Source organism: Xenopus tropicalis, chromosome 9, assembly GCF_000004195.4.
Source record: "Xenopus tropicalis strain Nigerian chromosome 9, UCB_Xtro_10.0, whole genome shotgun sequence".
In the NCBI taxonomy this organism is placed as follows: domain Eukaryota; kingdom Metazoa; phylum Chordata; class Amphibia; order Anura; family Pipidae; genus Xenopus; species Xenopus tropicalis.
The window spans coordinates 88,536,931-88,556,001 of NC_030685.2; the positions used below are offsets into that span (position 1 = coordinate 88,536,931).

Consider the following 19,071-nt stretch of genomic DNA (forward strand, 5'->3'; position numbering starts at 1 on the left):
GGCGCCCATGTTTGCTCTGATTCTGCCTCAGGTCAAGGAAACCATCCTTATCCGTAACCCAGGACAACGGCTTTCACTGTTACCATGGCTACAGCTCACATTCGGCATCTCCTGATACATAGGATTTAGCTGGATCAGTACCGGGATATAATATACACGGTGTGATTGGGGGGAACAATATTGGGGTGCAGCTTCCTGTCTGTATATCGGGGGAGCTGCCATATTGATTCCCATGTTTATAATGTACTGAATGGAGGGAGGCTGAATGTAAATAGTATAGAGGGGATTGTGGGATGCAGGGGGGGCACTTATTATATGTGCTAGAGTGAGTGAGTGTGCCGGAGTGAGGGAGTGTTGGAGTGAGTGTGTGTCAGAGTGAGTGAGTATGTGCTAGAGTGAGTGAGTGTGTGTCGGAGTGAATGTGCCGGAGTGAGTGAGTGTGTGCCGGAGTGAGTGAGTGTGTGCCGGAGTGAGTGTGTGTGTGTGCCGGAGTGAGTGTGTGTGTGTGCCGGAGTGAGTGAGTGTGTGCCGGAGTGAGTGTGTGTGTGTGCCGGAGTGAGTGTGTGTGTGTGCCGGAGTGAGTGTGCCGGAGTGAGTGTGTCAGAGTGAGTGAGTGTGCCGGAGTGAGTATGTGCTAGAGTGAGTGTGTGTCGTAGTGAATGTGCCGGAGTGAGTATGTGCTAGAGTGAGTAAGTGTGTGCCGGAGTGAGTGTGCCAGAGTGAGTGTGCCTGAGTGAGTGAGTGTGTGTCAGAGTGAGTGAGTGTCAGAGTGAGTGTGCCGGAGTGAGTGAGTGTGTGTCAGAGTGAGTGAGTGTCAGAGTGAGTGTGCCGGAATGAGTGAGTGTGTGTCAGAGTGAGTGAGTGCCAGAGTGAGTGTGCCGGAGTGAGTGAGTGAGTGTGTGTCAGAGTGAGTGAGTGTCAGAGTGAGTGTGCCGGAGTGAGTGAGTGTGTGTCAGAGTGAGTGAGTGTCAGAGTGAGTGTGCCGGAGTGAGTATGTGCTAGAGTGAGTGAGTGAGTGCCGGAGTGAGTGCTCATCGCTGCCCCCTGGGGGTTCCAGGATGGACAGGAAACATCCCAGTTATTTGCTGCACCTGGGCCCCTGTATGGGCAGAGGGGGATTGTGGGTATCGGCCCAGTTCAGGGGCAGGTTGGGTCGGGGTTCCGAGATCCAAACAGAACTTTCTTTCCCAACATTCTGATTCTGCCTCGCGTTGTTTTCCATTGTAGTTACTGGGCAACCTGAGTCTGCAGCAGAGCAGGGGTTAATGGTACCAGGGCACACACACGGGCACAGGCGGTGCGGGGAAGTGACAGTGGGACCTACCTGGGCACCTACCTTTGTTTAACCCTTTCCTGCTGACGAGACTCCTTCAGGCCGCTACACAGAGAATGTTAACTTGGCCTTTAATCCTAATAACCAGCTGCCCCTGCCTCCCCCGTCGTTATGGTTACAGTTTGCCCAGTGAGGGCAGCACATGCAGGGTTAACATCTCCTGGCCAATTATAATAAAGGATCAGTGAGTGGGTATTGGCCAAGGGCTCGCCATGGGAATAGAGGGGCCGGCTCAGGGGGCAGACACTGCTGGACCTCATTATCGTTAAGTCAATTACACTAACGAGCCGACCTATTGGGGCTTTGTTTTGCAGTGAGTGGGGCTGGAATTAAGCCATAGCCAATCAGAGCATTAGATATAATCATAAGGATATGGTTCAGCCAATCAAATTCTTCATTGTTAGTGCCAACTGCCAATCAAGTCTGAATGGCACAAAAGTGGGCACCGAGTGTCTGTGCTGATCCTATAGGGGCAACTAACTGTCAGCAAACGTCAGTGGGGCAGTTGGGTTAGAGCCGGGGTCATTTGTTCCATTTGCTCATTTCTCTTTCTTTTTTTTCCCAGCATCCTCTTTGCAGATATAGAGGGGTTCACCAGCCTGGCGTCTCAGTGCACCGCCCAGGAACTGGTCATGACTCTAAATGAACTGTTTGCCCGATTCGACAAACTGGCGGCTGTGAGTACATTGCACCCTGATATATCTGCCATATCATGTACCCCCTACTGTAACTGATAAGGATATTAGCAGTCACTGAGGGGTTCTGTGCCCCCCATATAAAGGCACAAGGCTGCAGGCTGAGTTATACAGGGAACTCTGAGTATCACTCATGTATTATAAGGGATAATGTACCCCCTACTGTAAATGATAAGGATATTAGCAGTCACTGAGGGGTTCTGTGCCCCCCATATAAAGGCACAAGGCTGCAGGCTGAGTTATACAGGGAACTCTGAGTATCACTCATGTATTATAAGGGATAATGTACCCCCTACTGTAAATGATAAGGATATTAGCAGTCACTGAGGGGTTCTGTGCCCCCCATATAAAGGCACAAGGCTGCAGGCTGAGTTATACAGGGAACTCTGAGTATCACTCATGTATTATAAGGGATAATGTACCCCCTACTGTAAATGATAAGGATATTAGCAGTCACTGAGGGGTTCTGTGCCCCCCATATAAAGGCACAAGGCTGCAGGCTGAGTTATACAGGGAACTCTGAGTATCACTCACGTATTATAAGGGATAATGTACCCCCTACTGTAAATGATAAGGATATTAGCAGTCACTGAGGGGTTCTGTGCCCCCCATATAAAGGCACAAGGCTGCAGGCTGAGTTATACAGGGAACTCTGAGTATCACTCATGTATTATAAGGGATAATGTACCCCCTACTGTAAATGATAAGGATATTAGCAGTCACTGAGGGGTTCTGTGCCCCCCATATAAAGGCACAAGGCTGCAGGCTGAGTTATACAGGGAACTCTGAGTATCACTCATGTATTATAAGGGATAATGTACCCCCTACTGTCAGTGATAAGGATATTAGCAGTCACTGAGGGGTTCTGTGCCCCCCATATAAAGGCACAAGGCTGCAGGCTGAGTTATACAGGGAACTCTGAGTATCACTCATGTATTATAAGGGATAATGTACCCCCTACTGTCAGTGATAAGGATATTAGCAGTCACTGAGGGGTTCTGTGCCCCCCATATAAAGGCACAAGGCTGCAGGCTGAGTTATACAGGGAACTCTGAGTATCACTCATGTATTATAAGGGATAATGTACCCCCTACTGTCAGTGATAAGGATATTAGCAGTCACTGAGGGGTTCTGTGCCCCCCATATAAAGGCACAAGGCTGCAGGCTGAGTTATACAGGGAACTCTGAGTATCACTCATGTATTATAAGGGATAATGTACCCCCTACTGTAAATGATAAGGATATTAGCAGTCACTGAGGGGTTCTGTGCCCCCCATATAAAGGCACAAGGCTGCAGGCTGAGTTATACAGGGAACTCTGAGTATCACTCATGTATTATAAGGGATAATGTACCCCCTACTGTAAATGATAAGGATATTAGCAGTCACTGAGGGGTTCTGTGCCCATATAAAGGCACAAGGCTGCAGGCTGAGTTATACAGGGAACTCTGAGTATCACTCATGTATTATAAGGGGTAATGTACCCCCTACTGTAAATGATAAGGATATTAGCAGTCACTGAGGGGTTCTGTGCCCCCCATATAAAGGCACAAGGCTGCAGGCTGAGTTATACAGGGAACTCTGAGTATCACTCATGTATTATAAGGGATAATGTACCCCCTACTGTAAATGATAAGGATATTAGCAGTCACTGAGGGGTTCTGTGCCCCCCATATAAAGGCACAAGGCTGCAGGCTGAGTTATACAGGGAACTCTGAGTATCACTCATGTATTATAAGGGGTAATGTACCCCCTACTGTAAATGATAAGGATATTAGCAGTCACTGAGGGGTTCTGTGCCCCCCATATAAAGGCACAAGGCTGCAGGCTGAGTTATACAGGGAACTCTGAGTATCACTCATGTATTATAAGGGATAATGTACCCCCTACTGTCAGTGATAAGGATATTAGCAGTCACTGAGGGGTTCTGTGCCCCCCATATAAAGGCACAAGGCTGCAGGCTGAGTTATACAGGGAACTCTGAGTATCACTCATGTATTATAAGGGATAATGTACCCCCTACTGTCAGTGATAAGGATATTAGCAGTCACTGAGGGGTTCTGTGCCCCCCATATAAAGGCACAAGGCTGCAGGCTGAGTTATACAGGGAACTCTGAGTATCACTCATGTATTATAAGGGATAATGTACCCCCTACTGTAAATGATAAGGATATTAGCAGTCACTGAGGGGTTCTGTGCCCCCCATATAAAGGCACAAGGCTGCAGGCTGAGTTATACAGGGAACTCTGAGTATCACTCATGTATTATAAGGGATAATGTACCCCCTACTGTAAATGATAAGGATATTAGCAGTCACTGAGGGGGTTCAGTACATTTGGGGGTGACTGTCCCTTCTCTCTGTAGGAGAATCACTGCCTGCGGATAAAGATATTGGGGGACTGCTATTACTGCGTGTCGGGGCTGCCGGAGGCTCGGGGGGATCACGCTCATTGCTGTGTGGAGATGGGGCTGGATATGATCGAGGCGATATCGTAAGTGTTAATAAATACCGTCGGTGCCTCTCACCCGGCAGAAGGTTCTGGAAGCCGATAGAATTATATAACGAGTCTCAGCAGCAACAATGTCTGTTTGTGATTTAATTACAGTCAACTGACTCGGGAATTTGTATCTCATAAATGTTTGTTTATTTCCAGTCTTCCCAAAGGGCAAGTAAACCCTAATCTTGTTTTCTGCTTTAATTTGTCTGAAGGAAAAATGTATAAACTCTACTGGCCTTTCCCTGTACTAAGCACAATTCAGCAGGAACAGCCCCCTAAGTTTGCTCATAGCCTGTACAGAGAGATACCATAAAACTATGGCACATAGGGATTCCCCTGTACTAAGCACAATTCAGCAGGAACAGCCCCTAAGTTTGCTCATAGCCTGTACAGAGAGATACCATAAAACTATGGCACATAGGGATTCCCCTGTACTAAGCACAATTCAGCAGGAACAGCCCCCTAAGTTTGCTCATAGCCTGTACAGAGAGATACCATAAAACTATGGCACATAGGGATTCCCCTGTACTAAGCACAATTCAGCAGGAACAGCCCCCTAAGTTTGCCCATAGCCTGTACAGAGAGATACCATAAAACTATGGCACATAGGGATTCCCCTGTACTAAGCACAATTCAGCAGGAACAGCCCCCTAAGTTTGCCCATAGCCTGTACAGAGAGATACCATAAAACTATGGCAGCTTAGTTGCTACACACTAGAGTGGTACAGAGTATGGTTTTGCCCCAGTAGGGCAATTACCAGGCTATTTCTGCCCCCCAGGTTGGTGCGGGAAGTGACCGGGGTAAATGTGAATATGCGCGTGGGAATTCACAGCGGCCGCGTTCATTGTGGCGTCTTGGGGCTGCGAAAGTGGCAGTTTGATGTTTGGTCGAATGACGTGACGCTAGCCAATCAGATGGAAGCTGGAGGCAAAGCCGGGTAAATTCAGTTGCCCCCCCCATGTAACCCTCTCATTGCCAGAAAACCCTATATACATTATAAAGCTGCAATTGGGAGGCAGATTGGGAACTAATTGCCACTTACTGGGAGGGTCAGGGGGGCAAATATCCCATGAATGATATTAGAAATGATATTTTCATTTTGCATTTTAATTGCCCCGAAATGATAATTTATATTTATATTCCCATTTGTTACTCGTTTGCTGCAGGAATAATCATCTAACCCTGAATTTGCCCCCATACGTACATTGTAATAAGCCCCCACACATTTCCCCTGGGTGACGTAGGAGAGAAATGGGGCCACTTGGGGTGAAGGGAGAGGAAAGCAGATTAATGAAACAAGAGCTCCCTCTAGTGGCCATTCGTCTGCACTAAAGAACTTTCCTGAAAGCACAGAAATTCCCTCTGTGTTCTGCCCTCGTACCCAGGCGTGGGGCAGGGGAAGGGCTGGAGAGGGTTAAACCGTTTATATAGATTAGCAATGGGGGTAGGTAGGTATATGAGGGCCCAAGTATTTCCCCCCCCTTGCTGCTAATTCTGCCCCTGGGATCCTGGAGATTGCCCCGCTGCTTTTACCACCTATGGGGAATTTCCGTTTGCAGTTGGTCACTTTTGTTCTTCATTCCGCAGTCGCATTCACATCACAAAGGCGACGCTGAACTATCTGAACGGGGACTACGAGGTGGAGCCGGGCGCCGGGGGGGAGAGAAACGCGTATCTAAAGAAACACAACATAGAAACCTTCCTGATCGTGCGCTGCAGCCAGAAGCGGGTAAGTCAGCCGCCCCCTGTGCCCCCTGTGCCCTCTCATTGGAGCAGGGGGGCCGCTTACGTGGAACTGGGCAGCTTTGTCTCCCGCCCTATGAGCTGCTAAATGGTGTGGGGCACTGAAGGGGTTAAGAGTTAATTCAGTTCTGCCTTTATTAGTTCCGACTCCTGAACGTTCCTGGTGCTTTTATTTCCCCCTGTAATGATTAATGGCGGAGGACTGCCCAAGTAGCTGATTGGCCGGCGGAGGAATGTGAGCAATGTGGCTGTGCCCGTCCTGCTCTACTGGCACCTGATGGGTTTAACCCCCACCCAGCTGGTATCAGGAGAAGGAACAGGACACGCTAGACCAACCCCCCCAGGTGCAGTAATTGTTACCGTGATTTCCAGCTCATTTCTCCTCGTGTCCTGGATTCACCCCTCGCAGCCAATAATAAAATCCAACCCCCACACACATATAATAAGGAGACTCGTCAGCAGCACAAATAGGCTCCTCCCATTTTCCTAATCTGCCGGTTGCCAGGTAACCGGGGAGGCCGGGAGTTGTCGGAGCCCAAACTGGCAAATGAATATGGGGCCATTATATTAGGGGGTAGAGATGAGCGGGGGCTTTAGTGCAGTTTTGCCTCCCAAGGGGGCACTGTTGGGGCTAAATGTCACCTCTCCCTGATCTGTAGAGAGTTTGATGGAGTTGGTCCCTTGGCCATTAACCCTCTCAGTTTAATTGTACCGGACCAGTCAGCTGATCAGCCAGATAGTGTCTGATTGGTCTGTGAGCCTGGAAAGGCCGATAGCCCCCCCCAAACTGGGCCGTTCTGTGCCCCCCATCGAGGACTCTTATCCATCACTTTATCTGTTGATTCCAGAAAGAAGAGAAAGCGATGATTGCAAAGATGAACCGACAGCGAACGAACTCCCTGGGGCAAAACCCAGTCCATTGGGGCATCGACCGGCCCTTCTACAACCACTTGGGCTCAAACCAGGTCTCCAAGGAAATGAAAAGGATGGTAGGTTGCACTTTCCCTTTAATTCCCTGCGCCTCGTTCTTATTGGTTCAGTACCAACCAACCCCTTTCTTGCTCCGGCCCTTACACTGCCCCCCCACCCCCTTGTATTTGCCCCAAGGCTGAAACACAGTTGCCACTGCCTATCCAGTTGGAATTCCGCGCCTCGCTGGCGCCCCTCGTGGACACACATTGTATTGACTGACATTTTTCCATCTCTTTTCAGGGATTTGAAGACCCTAAAGACAAGTAAGTGATACATTTTGTGGGCAGTAAAGCAGATACGCGATGCTGTAAAGTGCTGCTGCTCATCTGATCTGTGCTAATTGGGACACAGAAGAGCAGGGGCATTTATAACAGTGAAGGGAGGGGCAACTTCATATTAACCCCTTTGGGTTGGGAATGAGGCAGCGAGGGACCCCCCCCCACGCGCGCCAGGGTCAGTCCATGGAGTCCCAGAATGGGTTCTGTGTGCAGATCCAGTGTAGGGACATGCAGGGGGGAACGCACCAATAGAGACCTGGGGGTGCAGAGCCGGGAGAGATAATTGCCCCTCTGTGCCCCCCCTGCCCATTAGGAACACACAGGAGAACATGAACCCAGAGGACGAGGTGGATGAGTTTTTGGGTCGAGCTATTGACGCGCGGAGCATCGACCGGCTGCGCTCTGAGCATGTGCGGAAGTTTCTCCTCACCTTCCGGGAACCCGACCTGGAGAAAAAGGTAATTTATCCTCCATGTTCCCTGTGTAACAACTCCCTGTATGTCCCCTCTGTGGGACCCCCACTAGGGACCCTTCTATTGCCCTATATGCCCCTCGCCATAATCCTCCTACTGCTCCACATACCCCTCCCTATAACTCCTCCCCCTGCTCCACATACCCCTCCCTATAACTCCTCCTCCTGCCCCACATACCCCTCCCTATAACTCCTTCTCCTGCCCCACATACCCCTCCCTATAACTCCTCCTGCCCCACATACCCCTCCCTATAACTCCTCCTCCTGCCCCACATACCCCTCCCTATAACTCCTCCTCCTGCCCCACATACCCTCCCTATAACTCCTCCTCCTGCCCCACATACCCCTCCCTATAACTCCTCCTCCTGCCCCACATACCCCTCCCTATAACTCCTCCTCCTGCCCCACATACCCCTCCCTATAACTCCTCCTCCTGCCCCACATACCCCTTCCTATAACTCCTCCTCCTGCCCCACATACCCCCTCCCTATAACTCCTCCCCTGCTCCACATACCCCTCCCTATAACTCCTCCTCCTGCTCCACATACCCCTCCCTATAACTCCTCCCCCTGCTCCACATACCCCTCCCTATAACTCCTCCTTCTGCTCCACATACCCCTCCCTATAACTCCTCCTCCCCCTCCATATAACTCCTCCTCCTGCTCCACATACCCCTCCCTATAACTCCTCCTCCTGCTCCACATACCCCTCCCTATAACTCCTCCTCCTGCTCCATATACCCCTCCCTATAACTCCGCCTACTGTGCTGGATATCAGTGGGTGCTGCAGCCAGTGATACGTTGCGGTTCTGTTGGGTCGCTATGGGAAGTGACATGTTTCAGTAGGAAGAGAGCAGCAATAGTTTGGGTTGTGGCCAAGGAGCTTACGATCTAACCCTGGATTTATCCCGTTTCAGTATTCCAAACAGGTGGATGATCGCTTTGGGGCGTATGTCGCTTGCGCCTTCCTTGTCTTCCTTTTTATCTGCTTTGTTCAGATCACCATTGTGCCACAGTGAGTAGCCCCTCCCCCTTACCCCACCCCCCCACACTTGCCTGCAGTTACCCCCCTTCCATTCTTATTGCCCCCCATTCTATCAAATGTGCCCCCACATCACCTCCCCTGCTGCTCTCAGCTCATCCTGCCGGAGAGTAAGGGGGTACAGACCGGCTGAATTGCCCCCCCTGTGACTAACGCTCCGTGCGCTGGTTCTGTTGGTTCTGTTTCAGTTCCACCTTCATGTTGGGCTTTTATTTGGCCTCGTTCCTGATCCTCACGACTGTCCTGAGCGTCTCCCTCATCTACTCCTGCATCAGGGTGAGTGTCTGTGGCTGCTAGATTGCAAGCTCCCCGGGCCAGGACTCGGCCCATACTCACTGTCTCTCTTGGTTCTGCAGCTTTTCCCATCCCCCCTTCAGACCTTGTCCAGAAAGATTGTCCAGTCCCGAGCGAACAGCACCGCCGTGGGGATCTTCTCCATCATCCTGGTCTTTCTCTCCTCCTTTATTAACATGGTAAGGAGCCGCCATGTTGTGCCCGCTGTGCCACGCCCATGTTGTGCCCGCGGTGCCACGCCCATGTTGTGCCCGCGGTGCCACGCCCATGTTGTGCCCGCTGTGACACGCCCATGTTGTGCCCGCTGTGCCACGCCCATGTTGTGCCCGCTGTGCCACGCCCATGTTGTGCCCGCTGTGCCACGCCCATGTTGTGCCCGCTGTGCTGTGCCCGCTGTGCCACGCCCATGCTGTGCCCGCTGTGCCACGCCCATGCTGTGCCCGTTGTGCCCCGCCCATGCTGTGCCCGCTGTGCCACGCCCATGCTGTGCCCGCTGTGCCACGCCCATGCTGTGCCCGCTGTGCCACGCCCATGCTGTGCCCGCTGTGCCACGCCCATGCTGTGCCCGCTGTGTCACGCCCAAGGGAATTGGCCCAGCCAATGGCAGCAGGTAAATCGGTTCTGACGGTGTCGCTGGTTTCCCCGCAGTTCCTGTGCAGCAACGTGAATCTGCGCAACTGCGTCGCCTCCGAATCTGGGGTCCCCGCGGCCAACGTGACCCCCTGTCTCCTCAGGAACCTGTCCCAGAACTACAGTCTGGCCACTCCCAGCGGGTTCTGTGGGGATCCGGCCCCCAACTGCAACTTCCCCGAGGTACCGAACCCCAATGGGAGACAATGTATTTGGCCCCTGGGGAGACGCATTGGGGCCCAAAAATGTGTTTTATTTTATCTTTGGGGGTTTCCTCATGGGAAATAATAATTGTGTTCAAGGTATAATGTGTCTAATAAGCACAATTCAGCAGGAACAGCCCCCTAAGTTTGCTCATAGCCTGTACAGAGAGATACCATAAAACTATGGCACATAGGGATTCCCCTGTACTAAGCACAATTCAGCAGGAACAGCCCCCTAAGTTTGCTCATAGCCTGTACAGAGAGATACCATAAAACTATGGCACATAGGGATTCCCCTGTACTAAGCACAATTCAGCAGGAACAGCCCCCTAAGTTTGCCCATAGCCTGTACAGAGAGATACCATAAAACTATGGCACATAGGGATTCCCCTGTACTAAGCACAATTCAGCAGGAACAGCCCTCTAAGTTTGCCCATAGCCTGTACAGAGAGATACCATAAAACTATGGCACATAGGGATTCCCCTGTACTAAGCACAATTCAGCAGGAACAGCCCCCTAAGTTTGCCCATAGCCTGTACAGAGAGATACCATAAAAACTATGGCACATAGGGATTCCCCTGTACTAAGCACAATTCAGCAGGAACAGCCCCTAAGTTTGCTCATAGCCTGTACAGAGAGATACCATAAAACTATGGCACATAGGGATTCCCCTGTACTAAGCACAATTCAGCAGGAACAGCCCCCTAAGTTTGCTCATAGCCTGTACAGAGAGATACCATAAAACTATGGCACATAGGGATTCCCCTGTACTAAGCACAATTCAGCAGGAACAGCCCCCTAAGTTTGCTCATAGCCTGTACAGAGAGATACTATAAAACTATGGCACATAGGGCTGCTCTCTTTCCCATGGCCCCCGCTAAGTCGTGTTTCCCCTTCCCTCACAGTATTTCACGTACTGCATCCTGCTGAGCCTCCTCGCCTGTTCCGTGTTCCTGCAGATCAGCAGCATCGGGAAGCTCATCCTCATGTTCATCATTGAGTTGATTTATGTCCTTATTGTGGAGATTCCGCAGGTCGTGCTCTTTGATAACGCGGATCTGCTCGTTGTGGCCAATGATATGTAAGTGCCGCCGCCATGCAGGCCACGCCCCCTGACTGCCACTTTTGCAGGAAAATGAATGGCTGATAAGGTCCATGTCACTACATAGGAATAATTGTCATAAGTCTGTAGCGCCCCCTGGTGTATAAATAACATTACTGCACTAGCTGCTCTTCTGTGAGTATATTATATATAATCTGTGTATTGACCTTGTGTCTCTTTTGTGTTTCAGCCAATGGGCCGGTTCCGAACTCAACTGGTAAGCACTATACATACATATATATATATACATACATACATACATATAGCAGCCGTAGGGTTCCTTTTATCTTGAAATAACTGTGACATTTTGGTCCCTAAAATATTATGTGAGGTCTTGAAAGGAGGGAAACATTAACAAACTGGCAGTCAGATTGCTTTATTCTCTTCTACATCCTGGTAATGGGCTGCTCTCTTTCCCATGGTTAAGCAGAATCCTCCCCAGAGAAACCAAATAATTTGCCACACAGGTACAGAACTCTGATTCTCTGTACTTCCTGCTCCTGGGCTGCTCTCTTTCCCATGGTCAGGCAGGAACCTCCCCCTGGGTAAGTGAATCCAATCTCCCCCCAGTACTTACCCAGGTACAGAGCTCTGATTCTCTGTACTTCCTGCTCCTGGGCTGCTCTCTTCCCCATGGTCAGGCAGGAACCCCCCCTGGGTAAGTGAATCCAATCTCCCCCCAGTACTTACCCAGGTACAGAGCTCTGATTCTCTGTACTTCCTGCTCCTGGGCTGCTCTCTTTCCCATGGTCAGGCAGGACCCCCCCCCTGGGTAAGTGAATCCAATCTCCCCCCAGTACTTACCCAGGTACAGAGCTCTGATTCTCTGTACTTCCTGCTCCTGGGCTGCTCTCTTTCCCATGGTCAGGCAGGAACCTCCCCCTGGGTAAGTGAATCCAATCTCCCCCCAGTACTTACCCAGGTACAGAACTCTGATTCTCTGTACTTCCTGCTCCTGGGCTGCTCTCTTTCCCATGGTCAGGCAGGAACCCCCCCTGGGTAAGTGAATCCAATCTCCCCCCAGTACTTACCCAGGTACAGAACTCTGATTCTCTGTACTTCCTGCTCCTGGGCTGCTCTCTTTCCCATGGTCAGGCAGGAACCTCCCCCTGGGTAAGTGAATCCAATCTCCCCCCAGTACTTACCCAGGTACAGAGCTCTGATTCTCTGTACTTCCTGCTCCTGGGCTGCTCTCTTTCCCATGGTCAGGCAGGAACCTCCCCCTGGGTAAGTGAATCCAATCTCCCCCCAGTACTTACCCAGGTACAGAGCTCTGATTCTCTGTACTTCCTGCTCCTGGGCTGCTCTCTTTCCCATGGTCAGACAGGAACCTCCCCCCCCTGGGTAAGTGAATCCAATCTCCCCCCAGTACTTACCCAGGTACAGAGCTCTGATTCTCTGTACTTCCTGCTCCTGGGCTGCTCTCTTTCCCATGGTCAGACAGGAACCCCCCCCCCCTGGGTAAGTGAATCCAATCTCCCCCCAGTACTTACCCAGGTACAGAGCTCTGATTCTCTGTACGTCCTGCTCCTGGGCTGCTCTCTTTCCCATGGTCAGACAGGAACCCCCCCTGGGTAAGTGAATCCAATCTCCCCCCAGTACTTACCCAGGTACAGAGCTCTGATTCTCTGTACTTCCTGCTCCTGGGCTGCTCTCTTTCCCATGGTCAGACAGGAACCCCCCCCTGGGTAAGTGAATCCAATCTCCCCCCAGTACTTACCCAGGTACAGAGCTCTGATTCTCTGTACTTCCTGCTCCTGGGCTGCTCTCTTTCCCATGGTCAAAGGGAGAGCTCTATAACAGGCCATTGTAGAAACTGTGGGACTATTGCCCCATATTGCACTGCTTGGGGTATTTTAGGGATTATGGCTGTAACAGCCCTAATACCTTTGCTCCTTGTGTCTCTGTAGCACGGGGGGGGTTCCCAGGGTTCCCCTGAAGATCGTCACCCCCATAATCCTGACGGTGTTCGTGTTGGCGCTGTATCTACACGCCCAGCAGGTGGAGTCGACGGCGCGGTTGGACTTCCTATGGAAGCTGCAGGTGGGTATCAGTGGGGCAGATTTGGGGGCATGTACCCCAGAGAATCCTTATGAGTGACCGTTGGGGGTACCGTTTCAGGCCACGGAGGAGAAGGAGGAGATGGAGGAGCTCCAGGCCTATAACCGGCGGCTGCTGCACAATATTCTGCCCAAGGACGTGGCGGCGCATTTCCTGGCGCGGGAGCGGCGTAACGACGAGCTCTATTACCAGTCGTGCGAGTGCGTCGCCGTCATGTTCGCCTCCATCAGCAACTTCTCCGAGTTCTACGTCGAACTGGAGGCCAATAACGAGGGCGTCGAGTGTCTGCGGCTCCTCAACGAGATCATTGCCGACTTCGATGAGGTGAGAGGAGCCGGCACCGGGGGGCACGGGGGGCTCTGTATCAGCCCGGCTGCTGGGGGGCACGGGGGGCTCTGTATCAGCCCGGCTGCTGGGGGGGCACGGGGGGCTCTGTAATCAGCCGCGGCTGCTGGGGGGCACGGGGGCTCTGTATCAGCCCGGCTGCTGGGGGGGCTACGGGGGGCTCTGTATCAGCCCGGCTGCTGGGGGGCACGGGGGGCTCTGTATCAGCCCGGCTGCTGGGGGGCACGGGGGGCTCTGTATCAGCCCGGCTGCTGGGGGGCACGGGGGGCTCTGTATCAGCCCGGCTGCTGGGGGGCACGGGGGGCTCTGTATCAGCCCGGCTGCTGGGGGGCACGGGGGGCTCTGTATCAGCCCGGCTGCTGGGGGGCACTGTATCAGCCCGGCTGCTGGGGGGCACGGGGGGCTCAGACTAATGGCCAAGTAGGGGAACATTGGGTGAGAATGATTACTGGCCCCCAAAATACACCTAAAGGTCCCTTGGGTCTAGGGTTACAATTAGGGTTACGATTAGGGTTAGGGTTACAATTAGGGTTACAATTAGGGTTAGGGTTACAATTAGGGTTACAATTAGGGTTAGGGTTACAATTAGGGTTACAATTAGGGTTACAATTAGGGTTACAATTAGGGTTAGGGTTACAATTAGGGTTACAATTAGGGTTACAATTAGGGTTACAATTAGGGTTACAATTAGGGTTACAATTAGGGTTACAATTAGGGTTACAATTAGGGTTACAATTAGGGTTACAATTAGGGTTAGGGTTACAATTAGGGTTAGGGTTACAATTAGGGTTACAATTAGGGTTAGGGTTACAATTAGGGTTACAATTAGGGTTACAATTAGGGTTAGGGTTACAATTAGGGTTACAATTAGGGTTACAATTAGGGTTACAATTAGGGTTACAATTAGGGTTAGGGTTACAATTAGGGTTAGGGTTACAATTAGGGTTACAATTAGGGTTACAATTAGGGTTACAATTAGGGTTACAATTAGGGTTACATTAGGGTTACAATTAGGGTTACAATTAGGGTTACAATTAGGGTTTACAATTAGGGTTACAATTAGGGTTAGGGTTCAATTAGGGTTGGGTTAGGCAATTAGGGAAATTAGGGTTAGGGTTACAATTAGGGTTACAATTAGGGTTAGGGTTACAATTAGGGTTACAATTAGGGTTACAATTAGGGTTAGGGTTACAATTAGGGTTAGGGTTACAATTAGGGTTACAATTAGGGTTACAATTAGGGTTACAATTAGGGTTAGGGTTACAATTAGGGTTAGGGTTCAATTAGGTTACAATTAGGGTTACAATTAGGGTTAGGGTTACAATTAGGGTTACAATTAGGGTTAGGGTTACAATTAGGGTTAGGGTTCAATTAGGGTTTACAATTGGGTTGGGGTTGACAATTAGGGTTAGGGTTACAATTAGGGTTACAATTAGGGTTTGGGTTACAATTAGGGTTAGGGGTTACAATTAGGGTTTAAAGGGTTTTAGGGTTACAATTAGGGTTAGGGTTTACCAATTAGGGTTAGGGTTACAATTAGGGTTACAATTAGGGTTGGGGTTACAATTAGGGTTAGGGTTACAATTAGGGTTAGGTTTACAATTAGGGTTAGGGTTACAATTGGGGGTTAGGGTTTACAATTAGGGTTACAATTAGGGTTAGGGTTACAATTAGGGTTACAATTAGGGTTACAATTAGGGTTGGGGTTACAATTAGGGTTACAATTAGGGGTTACAATTAGGGTTACAATTAGGGTTAGGGTTACAATGAGGGTTTAGGTTACAATTAGGGTTAGGGTTACAATTAGGGTTACAATTAGGGTTAGGGTTACAATTAATTAGGGTTACAAATTAGGTTTGGGTTACAATTAGGGTTACAATGAGGGTTAGGGTTACAATTAGGGGTTAGGGTTACAATTAGGGTAGGGTTACAATTAGGGTTAGGGTTACAATTGGGGTTAGTTACAATTAGGGTTACAATTAGGGTTAGGGTTACAATTAGGGTTACAATTAGGGCTAGGGTTACAATTAGGGTTACAATTAGGGTTAGGGTTACAATTGGGGTTATGATTAGGTTACAATTAGGGTTACAATTAGGGTTAGGGTTAAAATTAGGGTTAGGGTACATTAGGGTTACAATTAGGGTTAGGGTTACAATTAGGGTTAGGGTTTACAATTAGGGTTAGGGTTACAATTGGGGTTAGGGTTACAATTAGGGTTACAATTAGGGTTAGGGATTAGGGTTAGGGTTACAATTAGGGTACAATTAGGGTTAGGGTTACAATTGGGGTTAGGGTTACAATTAGGGTTACAATTAGGGTTAGGGTTACAATTAGGGTTAATTAGGGTTAGGGTTACAATTAGGGTTACAATTGGGGTTATGATTAGGGTTAGGGTTACAATTAGGGTTACAATTAGGGTTCGGGTACAATTAGGGTTAGGGTTTACAATTGGGGGTTATGTTAAGGGTTAGGGTTACAATTAGGGTTACAATTAGGGTTAGGGTTACAATTGGGGTTAGGGTTACAAATTAGGGTTAGGGTTACAATTGGGGTTATGATTAGGGTTACAAATTAGGGTTACAATTAGGGTTAGGGTTACAATTGGAGTTAGGGTTAACAATAGGGTTAGGGTTACAATTAGGGTTAGGGTTACAATTAGGGTTAGGGTTACAATTGGGGTTATGATTAGGGTTAGGGGTTTACAATTAGGTTAACAATTAGGGTAGGGTTTACAATTGGGGTTTAGGGTTACAATTAGGGTTTACAAGTTAGGGGTTGGGTTACAATTAGGGTTAGGGTTACAATTAGGGTTAGGGTTACAATGTAGGGTTAGGGTTACAATTAGGGTTACAATTAGGGTTAGGGTACATTAGGGTTACAGTTAGGGTTTTTACAATTGGGTTAGGGTTACAATTAGGGTTACAATTAGGGTAGGGTTACAATTAGGGTTACAATTAGGGTTACAATTAGGGTTAGGGTTACAATTGGGGTTAGGGTTACAATTAGGCGTTTAGGGTTACAATTAGGGTTAGGGTTCATTGGGGTTAGGGTTACATTAAGGGTTACATTAGGGTTGGGTACAATTAGGGTTACAGTTAGGGTTACAATTGGGGTTAGGGTTACAATTAGGGTTACAATTAGGGTTAGGGTTACAATTATGGGGTTACAATTAGGGTTACAATTAGGGTTAGGGTTACAATTGGGGTTAGGGTTACAATTAGGGTTAGGGTTACAATTAGGGTTACAATTAGGGTTAGGGTTACAATTAGGGTTAGGGTTACAATTGGGTGTTGGGTTACAATTAGGGTTAGGGTTCCATTAGGGTTACAATTTGGGTTTAGGGTTACAATTAGGGTTAGGGTTACAATTAGGGTTACAATTGGGGTTAGGGTTACAATTAGGGTTAGGGTTACAATTAGGGTTAGGGTTACAATTAGGGTTACAAATTAAGGGTTACAATTGGGGTTAGGGTTACAATTAGGGTTAGGGTTACAATTAGGGTTACAATTGGGGTTAGGTTACAATTAGGGTTAGGGTTACAATTAGGGTTACAATTAGGGTTAGGGTTTACAATTAGGGTTAGGTTAGAATTAGGGTTGGGGTTACAATTAGGGTTAGGGTTACAATTAGGGTTACAATTGGGGGTTAGGGTTACAATTAGGGTTTAGGGTTACAATTAGGGTTAGGGTTACAATTAGGGTTACAATTGGGGTTGGGTTACAAATTAAGGGTTAGGGTTACAATTGGGGTTAGGGTTACAATTAGGGTTACAATTAGGGTTAGGGGTTACAATGGGTTACAATTAGGGTTAGGGTTACAATTAGGGTTACAATTGGGGTTAGGGTTACAATTAGGGTTACAATTAGGGTTAGGGTTACAATTGGGGTTATTGGGGTTACAATTAGGGTTGGGGTTACAATTAGGGTTACAATTGGGGTTAGGGTTACAATTAGGGTTGGGTTTACAATTAGGGTTACAATTAGGGTTAGGGTTACAATTAGGGTTAGGGTTACAATTGGGGTTAGGGTTACAATTAGGGTTGGGGTTACAATTAGGGTTAGGGTTACAATTAGGGTTACAATTGGGGTTAGGGTACATTAGGGTTTAGGGTTACAATTAGGGTTTGGGTTACAATTAGGGTTAGGGTTACAATTAGGGTTACAATTAGGGTTAGGGTTACAATTAGGGTTAGGGTTACAATTAGGGTTACAATTGGGGTTAGGGTTACAATTAGGGTTAGGGTTAGAATTAGGTTGGGGGTTACAATTAGGGTTTAGGGTTACAATTTAGGGTTACAATTGGGGTTAGGGTTACAATTAGGGTTAGGGTTACAATTAGGGTTAGGGTTACAATTGGGGGTTAGGGTTACAATTAGGGTTACAATTGGGGTTAAGGGTTACAATTAGGGTTACAATTAGGGTTAGGGTTACAATTAGGGTTACAATTGGGGTTAGGGTTACAATTAGGGTTACAATTAGGGTTAGGGTTACAATTAGGGTTTGGGGTTACAATTAGGGTTACAATTAGGGTTAGGGTTACAATTAGGGTTACAATTAGGGTTAGGGTTACAATTGGGGTTAGGGTTACAATTAGGGTTACAATTGGGGTTAGGGTTACAATTGGGGTTACAATTAGGGTTAGGGTTACAATTAGGGTTACAATTGGGTTAGGGTTACAATTAGGGTTACAATTAGGGTTAGGGTTACAATTGGGGTAGGGTTACAATTAGGGTTAGGGTTACAATTAGGGTTACAATTGGGGTTAGGGTTACAATTAGGGTTACAATTAAGGGGTTAGGGGGGTTTTTACAATTAGGGTTGGGGTACAATTGGTTACAATTAGGGTTAGGGTTACAATTAGGGTTACAATTAGGGTTAGGGTTACAATTAGGGTTACAATTAGGGTTAGGGTTACAATTAGGGTTACGATTAGGGTTAAGCGGTTAGGATTAGGGTTGGGGTTAGGGTTACAATTAGGGTTACAATTAGGGTTACAATTAGGGTTACAATTAGGGTTACAATTAGGGTTACAATTGGGTTTAGGGTTACAATTAGGGAATAGGGTTTACAATTAGGGTTACAATTAGGGTTAGGGTTACAATTAGGGTTACAATTGGGTTGGGTTAACAATTAGCGCTAAGGGTTACAATTAGGGTTACAATTAGGGTTAGGGTTACAATTAGGGTTACCATTGGGGTTAGGGTTACAATTAGGGTTACAATTAGGGTTAGGGTTACAATTAGGGTTACAATTAGGGTTAGGGTTACAATTAGGGTTACAATTAGGGTTAGCAATTAGAGTTAGGGTTACAATTAGGGTTACAATTAGGGTTAGGGTTACAATTAGGTTACAATTAGGGTTAGGGTTACAATTAGGGTTACAATTAGGGTTAGGGTTACAATT

At 48.4% G+C, this 19,071-nt stretch overlaps 1 protein-coding gene across 2 annotated transcripts in view; it reads left to right on the top strand.

The window, feature by feature from the left end:
• adcy5 (adenylate cyclase 5) overlaps nt 1-19,071 on the top strand; it is a 70,880-nt gene that overhangs the window by 41,024 nt on the left and 10,785 nt on the right. For both annotated transcript variants that reach the window (XM_031893449.1, XM_031893450.1), the window contains 15 exons: nt 1,899-2,010; nt 4,392-4,519; nt 5,305-5,463; nt 6,114-6,255; nt 7,118-7,258; nt 7,482-7,504; nt 7,833-7,977; nt 8,908-9,005; nt 9,221-9,308; nt 9,389-9,505; nt 9,975-10,139; nt 11,066-11,241; nt 11,453-11,479; nt 13,173-13,305; nt 13,384-13,647. In XM_031893449.1, coding sequence (XP_031749309.1) covers nt 1,899-2,010; nt 4,392-4,519; nt 5,305-5,463; nt 6,114-6,255; nt 7,118-7,258; nt 7,482-7,504; nt 7,833-7,977; nt 8,908-9,005; nt 9,221-9,308; nt 9,389-9,505; nt 9,975-10,139; nt 11,066-11,241; nt 11,453-11,479; nt 13,173-13,305; nt 13,384-13,647 — 1,918 coding nt within the window. The remainder of the gene's footprint in view (nt 1-1,898; nt 2,011-4,391; nt 4,520-5,304; nt 5,464-6,113; nt 6,256-7,117; nt 7,259-7,481; nt 7,505-7,832; nt 7,978-8,907; nt 9,006-9,220; nt 9,309-9,388; nt 9,506-9,974; nt 10,140-11,065; nt 11,242-11,452; nt 11,480-13,172; nt 13,306-13,383; nt 13,648-19,071) is intronic.